The following is an 8,662-nucleotide window of genomic DNA, read 5'->3' as shown; positions in this document are numbered from 1 at the left end:
GGGGGGGGGGGGGAATCGTATCTTTTTCTTAAATAATTTCGACGCGGAGCGTTTTATTTTTCTTATAACACGGCTATAATATTTAACGGTATTGATCGCAAAGGTTGAACGTTAATAAAGATCAAAGGACTTTAACGGAATGCGCACCCGTTTTACGCGGAATCTTTTTTACTCTTCGTCGTCATCGTTGCCGTCGAGTTTAGTATCTATGTAGCCTTTGACATTCAATCGTTTAGATTCAGAATTTGCTATTCTTCAGAGGGAAAAGTATCTTGTCCAGACGCGCGTTTTTATTCGTTCGTTTTGCACGCTAATTGCAGCGAGACGATTGATCTCGAGTGCGGCCCGGCGAAGTAATAGTCGACGAAGCGATTGAGCGGGAAAAACGGTATGATCTATCGAACATCCACCGGCTTCTGCTCCTCGCCATTAAGCCAACTTAATCGCGAAAGTCTCCTGAAAGTTATTGAACGTCTCTTTTTCTTGCAGGCGTGTCTGGTGAAGAATACCAGCCGCGAAGCGTGTTGTGCTTAACGGCACTATTAGAATAGTAGACTAGTTAGAGCTTTAATTATCTGCTAATTGGATTCCGGAAAATCGTCGGGAAATCGGGGGATTCTGGAAGGGACTTTAAACAACCATGGGGAAGCAAAACAGCAAGTTAAAGCCGGAGGTACTGGAGGATCTCAAACAGAATACTGAATTCTCAGGTGCGTCGCTTTCTATGGATAATTAATAGACTAAAATCTTCTGACGTGCTATTTATTATCTATGTTGTACATATAATGACATAAAACACTCAAGTTTCTAGTGAAGAGATCAAGACTAAGACTCTTAATTAGCTCTTTCACGCAAGATTACAATGAGAATGCGATAGATATTTACAAGGGATATTTTTATTTAGAGCGCGTCAAAGGATTAATATATAATCGAAATATTGACTAATGTATTAACTCGACGTTATTGATAAATATTTAGCTCGCGGATTTGTGTCTGGAGGGACGTGTGAATAACGTTATGGTAGCCGGGTACAAGTAATGTGATTTTCTTCTTTTGAAGATGCGGAGATCCAGGAGTGGTACAAAGGATTCTTAAAGGATTGTCCCAGTGGGCACCTCAGCGTGGAGGAGTTTAAGAAGATATATGGAAATTTCTTTCCTTACGGCGACGCGTCAAAGGTAAATGGAAAAATCCTGGATAAAGAGTTACAGTCGCGGGTATAATCAATGAATTTATTAACATTTCGCGTGCTGGCTCGCGCGGAATTATTTACGCTCTTTAAAAATTTATTATATGACTTCTCGTAGTTCGCAGAGCACGTATTTAGGACGTTCGACGCAAACGGCGATGGCACGATCGATTTTCGGGAATTTCTCTGCGCTCTCAGCGTTACGTCCCGAGGCAAGTTGGAGCAGAAGTTAAAGTGGGCCTTCAGCATGTATGATCTGGATGGCAATGGTTACATCTCGCGACAAGAAATGCTGGAAATCGTGACGGTATGTGTCAAGTCGTAAAATTTGACTCGCGGATTCGCGAGAATGAGAGACTGAGATATAGTTTAATAATTTACGGTGTAATAAAGTCACTCTAAGCTTAATATATAGTTCGACTGTATCATTGCTTCCATGTTATTAAATGTATTTCGTTGATTTAAGAATTCTCAATGTCCATATCCATAATATCAACGTTTTATAGCTCTTAATGATAAAGGTTATTTAAGAAATGTCATTATCTTATGAATTATGATTGAACTGAAAGAATTTTCATTAAATTGTACGATTCCAAATTTAAGAAAATTTTCATTTAATTTTGGAAGGAAAATTGACTCTACATTTATATATTATATACTCGTAATTGAAAGATGATGTTGTGTTTATGCGTAAAATATCATTTCTTTAACAAATGGATCGTTATTATACTTACACAACGTAATTATACTTTTAATTATCATTTTTTAGTTCGCAATTTGTTATATTATTACATATTATTATTTTTTTTATACATTAGATAATCAACGTACAGTATTGAATTTTTGAATTACTGTTTCCAGTTTCGATAACTCTTTCTCGAATTTGATCGGAAACTTTGACGGCAGAATTTTTGTATCCGCTGAAAGTTTTCTTTACTCAGGGGACTATTTCTCTAGATCTAAAAATATAATCTAACAAGCGCAAAGCACTTATTAAGCGTTAATTTCTGCCGAATGTGGCCAATTTTATGAAGTATGTAATAAATTCTATTCAACTTCATTATAATGTTGATTTCAGGCGATCTACAAGATGGTGGGCTCCGTAATGAAAATGCCAGAAGACGAGTCGACGCCGGAGAAACGAACTGATAAGATATTCCGACAGATGGATAAGAACAAGGACGGCAAGCTATCGCTTGACGAATTTATAGAGGGTGCGAAGAGCGACCCGTCTATCGTGCGACTGTTGCAGTGCGATCCTAGTGCACAAGCTCAGTGAGGCCCTGGGCCAACACAGACAAATATCAATATGCCATCTGCATACCCAAATCGGTGCCCGGCCCAATTAGTATCCCAAGCAGAAGCGACGCGATCGTAAGAAATTGTCTACCGATGTTTGGTAGTCTGGTAGTCTGTTGAGGAAGCTCTCGAAATATTATCCTCGTACGTCCAGTTGTTTTGAATGTTTTAATGTAATATAATATATTTATAAACAGAAATAATATTACTCTATTAGTATTTTTTACATTTGAGAACTAGAGATATTAATGCACGAAATGTGATTGTTTGAACGAATATGTAGTTACATATGTTATAATTATAATTGGTTACAATGGATCACATTTCGAAAACATTAGAGATTCGAACATCGATATGTATTGGAGAGAGAAAAACGGAAAATTATTATACGATTAACAGCGAACGTGGTTAATGATATCTCTTAGTTTTAATCCTCTAATGATCGGATGATGTTTTAAATATGTTTTAAATATGTATCCGAAGATATTGTTTTGGCAGTTTCTGATAGATATCTACGATCGCGGGCGCTTATGCGAAAATCGGTGTGTAAGGGCTTCTATGAATTGGGCCGGTATCCGAGAGGTCCAGGGTCACTGGGCCCATGGCGCTTGCGCATACCGCAAGCTAGTCGACAAGACTAGTCCAGTCGCTCCGTTTCATTGACGGATCGGTTTAGCGAGAAGCTTGTTACGCCTTTTCGGGTCGTATTAAAAAGCGCGCCGCGCCCGAGCGACGAACGCCATTCGCGAAAAAAGAGGACGTTGCGTCGATGCCGCCGACGCATCTCGGCAGGCTGTGTAGCTCGGTTGACCCGACTGTTCGAGATGTCAGGAGACGTTTAGCGAAATTCTAAAATACTCTCTGTGTTCGTAATAAACCGTGATTTTCGGTGACACGCGTGCAGAGCGAACAGGAGCTTCGATGAGTGACGTTTAAGTTCCATTACCCTCTCTCTTTCTCTCTTTTCCTCTCTCTCTCTTTCAGACAGCGAGAGTGTACGGATCAAAAAACGTCACGCGTCATAGCGAATCCTTGTACATACAGATCGCGGCATCGACGCATCCTCGGACTGCCGATCTCAGCGTATGGAGACTCGAAACGGTCTCGCTCTTCGGCCGTGCGCCGTGGCCGTCGTCGTCCTTGCACATCGCCTCGTCCCGCTTGGTATCTGATACCCGATCCGGACGAGGAGATCGCCACGTCCCTTCGGGAGGGACACGCGGTATCGCATCTCCCGCCCTCAATGGACCCCGAATGTCTCGCCTCTCGGCCCACCCATTAAACGGACTGACCCATTTAACGGAAAAGACTCACAGGAGACTAATGGTCGCGTGGCGTCCCATGCCGCGCGCTAGCAACGAAAAACTTAGTGATTTAGAGATCCGCGAGATTTAGGCAAAGGTCACTGCGAAATTGCGAACGCGCGCTGGCGACACGCGGCTTTTTGCTAGTTAAACGCGCTTAGAGGCCGATCTAGAGCTTGAGCTAGTTTGGAAGAGAAGAAAACGGTGCTGCGTGACGCGACGGTGACCGTCACACTAACACGGATTGGGTTGCTCTCTCGTCGAAGGTGCTGCGAAGAAGAAAAGAATACTCGACTCGATCCGCTTTGATTTATGCGTGTCGCGAATGTAAAAAAGGAGCGACTAGTCTTTATATGCCCGTCACGACGCTTCGATTTACTATGCGACGCTATATCTCAGCGACAGAGAGCTGTTATTCCATTGAATCGCGGAAAGGTTTGTCCTTTGCTGTTACTCATCTCGCCGTCATTTTATCATTTCTAGTGACCTTTGTCATTATGGAGGTACTGGTAGGACGAACGTAAATCGTACACGGATAAGCATAAGAGATCCGCCTCTTTTCAATCTCGTTAAGGGAAGTAAAAAGCGCATCCTTGCCGATCAGAGCGACTGGCCCTTAGCTTTAGCGAAAGCTTCACGCTTCGCCGAGCGACCGACGGATGAAGAAGAAGAAAGAACTTCATACGCGCCGTATTTAGAGATTTATTTTTGTGAATGCGTGCGTCCCGCGTACCTGTGAGAGCGTGCGAGAGTGTGCGTATGTATAAATATATATATGTATGTATATAATAATAATAATAATAATAATAATAATAATAATAATAATAACTTTATTGCATGCATTTATAAATGAATTACAGTAAATAATACAGAAGGAATGTAAAGACAAAAGCAGAGTATAAGCAAAAGGCGAGGCAACAGCATTATATGCTGATATATAGTCTAATCAATGAAATTGATTTGAAGTTAAACGTTAAATAACATGAGACAAAATAAACTGAGAAACAAAAAGACGAAAGGAAGAGAAGGAAGAGGAGGATCTTCTATCAGAAGGTAAAAGGTTATTTGATTGCTGTAAATGAGAAAGAGGTACGAAATTTGACGGAACGGTGAGTAGGAAAAGAAAGAAGGTCATTATAACGGGTATCAGGTAGGGAAGCAGCATGGAACTTGGAGTACAAATGTAAGAGATTACGAAGATTTGATGGAGTATAGGAACGGAGAACATTGAAGACTATGCAGCATAAGTGAAGAATAAACCGTTATTGAATATTCAACCAGTCAAATCGTTTAAATAAGGGAATGATGTGATCATATCTTACAACTCTATACGTAAATCGATGACAGGAATTTTGCACATGCTGTATGCGGGTCAAGGATTGTTTATTCAAACTAGGCACGTACACGATATCAGTGTAGTCGAATAAAGAAAGGACTAGTAATTGAGAGAGGTGAAGTGTCTATGAAACAGTGAATATATGACAAAGAAGATATAAAAGACGAAGACGCGCATAAGCTGCTCTACATTCGAGAGTGATATGATGTACGAACGACCAAGAGCGATTAACATGAAGGTCGAGAATGCGAACAGCAGAAGGAATCTTAAGGGAACGGAGTTAAGAGAGACATGAAAAATTGTAGATGGGATAATAGCGCAGGAGAATCAACAACTAAACATTGGGACTTGGCAGAGACAGATCATTTGATGCAAACTGGTCAGCGATGAGCTGAAGATCATGCTTGTAAGGATCAAGACAGTGAGGTATGCATAGCATAAATATATGATCTGAGAGATCATATGGCCCGGAGGACGTGGGCTTAATCTTTACCAATATGTTATATAGCTCAGCAAGTGTTATAAGATTAAAGTGAAAAGACTTTGCCAGTTCATAACGCGTTTGAAGAAGATGGATTCATGAAAGTGACGAAGGAGTATTAGACGAAAGAGAATCGATGAAATAGCTGTTCAACACATCAGGATTACGGAGATGTTCAGGAATATCGATGTTGGAAGAGCAATGACCACCAAGATAGGAGAAATTCTTCCAGAATTGTCATGTAGAAATGTTTGAAAGCGAGCACCTGAGAAAAGAACGCTTCTCTTTACAAATCGCTGAGTTTGTTAGGTTACGCAAGGTTTTGAAACGCTGTCAATTAGATTGATCACGAGAGCGCTGATATTTACGCAGTGAGCGACTTTAATTTGATAAGTCCACGTATAGCAGGAGTAATCCATGGTACACGAGGCCCGTTAATGTGCCTGACCGTTAGAGGGGCAAGCCGATCAAAAATGGATAAGATTGATGATTCAAAGATGTAAACCTTCTCATCAAGGTGAGTAGCATTGTAAATCTACAGACCAATCAACAGCCTCCAGTTCACATGCCAGGGACACATCAGAAACGCTTGCAAGATTACGCCTAAAAGTCGTAACACTCGACGCCGCGGCTTAGCTAGTGTTAAATGCGCAAATACAGTAAGATGGTCACAAATGTGCATCAAATCATCAGTCCCCGCAACAGTTATATCAATGCTAGACGAAAGCATAATTAAATCAAGCAAGAAAACAGAGTTGCTAGTAATTTGAATGGGAAAGCTGATGATTTGATTCAGCAAAAATAAAGACATTATATCCTTAATATTGCCGACTCTCGGATTAAGATCGCTAAGCATGTCAATATTAAAATCGCCCATGCAGTTAATGTCGGCACAGCTCGCTGCACGAGAAATACATAACTCGACAAAAGACAGTTCAGAAAGCGGTGAGCGTGGGTACACCGAAAAAAATCGCAATGTGCTCTTTTCTCAAGAAAACCATTATCCCGATATTAGCTAGAGAGACAACGAAGTCAATGGGTGAGAACGACAAGCAATTATGTATGTAAAGCACGACACCACCACCACGTTTCCAGTAGATCTGTCACAATGAGTAAAATGATAGTTGTCAATGTGAGAGCCGTTGAGTTATTTGTTTCTTTCAGCCAAGTTTCGCTGTTAGCCAGTATATCAAACTCACACAAATATGTAAATGCGCAGTAAGTCAATAATAGATAAAAAATGAGGAACAAGAGATCTTATATTTATATGTGCTATATGCAACTCTTCCCCCCCCCACCCCCCAGATTCGACAGTGAAGTTCGAGTATCAGTTGTGAGACGTCTCTCACAAATTTGAGAGACGTCAACGCGACAAGAAAATAATTGCCACCGCATAGTCAGTTAAATGGAGACGTGCAGGGACCAGCAGAGATAGGCGGTGAAAACTGAACGACAAGGGATGCTGAGCAGGATGAAGGAAGTGGAGAACAGAGGAAGCAAGTAGGACATGATGGGGAGCAGGAATCGTCGTGACACTCCGCATCGACTCAGACGAAATATCGTTGAGAATTCATACTGTCACAAGAGCAAAAATAGGAAACGCTTCGACGGATCCAAACATATCTCACGCCAAAGATTTTTGCAAGATTCCTCGCCTCGTTACAAGTACGTCTCTCAGCTGTACTGGAGCGCTCGCAGATCAGTACTTTGTTAGAAGGCCATACCGCGAAGAGTTGAAGCGATAAAACTCTCCTGACGACGAGCCAATGTAATCAATTGATTTCGCTGAGCTATCGTAGTAAGACGCACGACGACGGAGTGCAGCCTCGGATCTTGAAGATGTTATTAACCTCGGCAGCCATAACAACCGTTCCCAAAATGAGAGGCAACAAGCAACAATGCATCAAGCATCTCCCCGTCCAGCACATTTGAAAGGCCGAAGATGATAAGCTCCAGGTCTCTCCGATCACGCTCAAAACTCTCCAAATGATCCTTCATGCAGCTCAGCGCCTCATCCGACTGAGCATGTACTGTAGTATCCTGCTCCACAGGGCGGACTTGAGCCTGGCACAGCGAAAATCTAAATCTCTGAGCCTCTCCTCAACAAGATGTTGTTTAGAAGATAATTCATCAACCAGAGCCACAGCACGATCAACCGAGCAGCGCACTTCACTGAGCTCAGACAGATCACTCTCAAGCCGCTGCATGCTAGATTCAAAGAAATAATCAAGCTTAACTATGATTCTATCAATAAAACATACCTTCAATTCAAGGCTAGCAATACATCAATAGTGTCGATTTTAATAGATAAATCTCCCAGGATTACGTTGAGATTGGTGAACGTTAAAGTAACATCGTGGTTTACGTTTATAGTCTGAGATCCGATATGGGGTGAGTCAGAGAGAGACGAGATCGGTACCTGGAGCATTTTATTTATATTTCCAGCACGTGCGCAAAGAGACGAAATTGGCGTTACTGTACTAACCGATGTAGCATTGATGTCCATCTTGCAGAAAGTGCAGACTCCGGAGCGAGGCAGGAAGCGCTTACAATTTTGACATTTGGTTTGACTCATGGTCTCGTATAAATTTCCTTTCGCAAGAATACATAAACAAAACATAGAATTAGATTTTATAAGATACACGAGATACGAAAATTGAATAAATAATAAATACGGCAGCAATATAAACAATTTGAAATAAATGTAACGGACAATGAGATTATGATGTAAGATAGATATAAAAAGATGTATATATATATATATATATATATATATATATACACATATATATATATACATATATATAATTATGTAAAATAAGATAGAGCAAACGAGTTGGCCGACCTGTCAAGAATGTTGACGTTAGTGAGAACGGAGGCAGAGCAATGAGTCCTCAGTGTTATCGCAAGACGTAGGCGTTCAAATTATTTATCGATTCAATTGATAGAGCTGCAGTAAATCGGCTCAACACTGTAACGCAATCCTATGTTACAACGCTACTCGATAAATGAAGACACGCTAGTCAGCCATAGCACCACACACCTCCGGTATA

The 8,662-nt window shown here is 41.1% G+C and overlaps 1 protein-coding gene across 3 annotated transcripts in view; it reads left to right on the top strand.

The window, feature by feature from the left end:
* Positions 1-2,605, top strand: part of LOC108757279 (neurocalcin homolog) — a 194,457-nt gene extending 191,852 nt beyond the window's left edge. For 2 of the 3 annotated variants that reach the window (XM_018501747.1, XM_018501749.1), the window contains exons 2-5: positions 490-710; positions 1,060-1,178; positions 1,308-1,496; positions 2,268-2,605. In XM_018501747.1, the coding sequence (XP_018357249.1) occupies positions 641-710; positions 1,060-1,178; positions 1,308-1,496; positions 2,268-2,468 (579 nt within the window). In that variant the 5' untranslated portion in view covers positions 490-640 and the 3' untranslated portion in view covers positions 2,469-2,605. Of the gene's footprint in view, positions 1-333; positions 389-489; positions 711-1,059; positions 1,179-1,307; positions 1,497-2,267 lie in introns of those variants that run through there. The other variant, XM_018501748.1, reaches the window with a different exon arrangement.
* The last annotated feature ends 6,057 nt before the right edge of the window (positions 2,606-8,662 follow it).

This window comes from Trachymyrmex septentrionalis, unplaced genomic scaffold (genome assembly GCF_001594115.1).
Source record: "Trachymyrmex septentrionalis isolate Tsep2-gDNA-1 unplaced genomic scaffold, Tsep1.0 scaffold136, whole genome shotgun sequence".
In the NCBI taxonomy this organism is placed as follows: Eukaryota; Metazoa; Arthropoda; class Insecta; order Hymenoptera; family Formicidae; genus Trachymyrmex; species Trachymyrmex septentrionalis.
The sequence above is the reverse complement of the archived record's forward strand: the minus strand, read 5'-3'. Positions and strand labels throughout refer to the sequence as shown.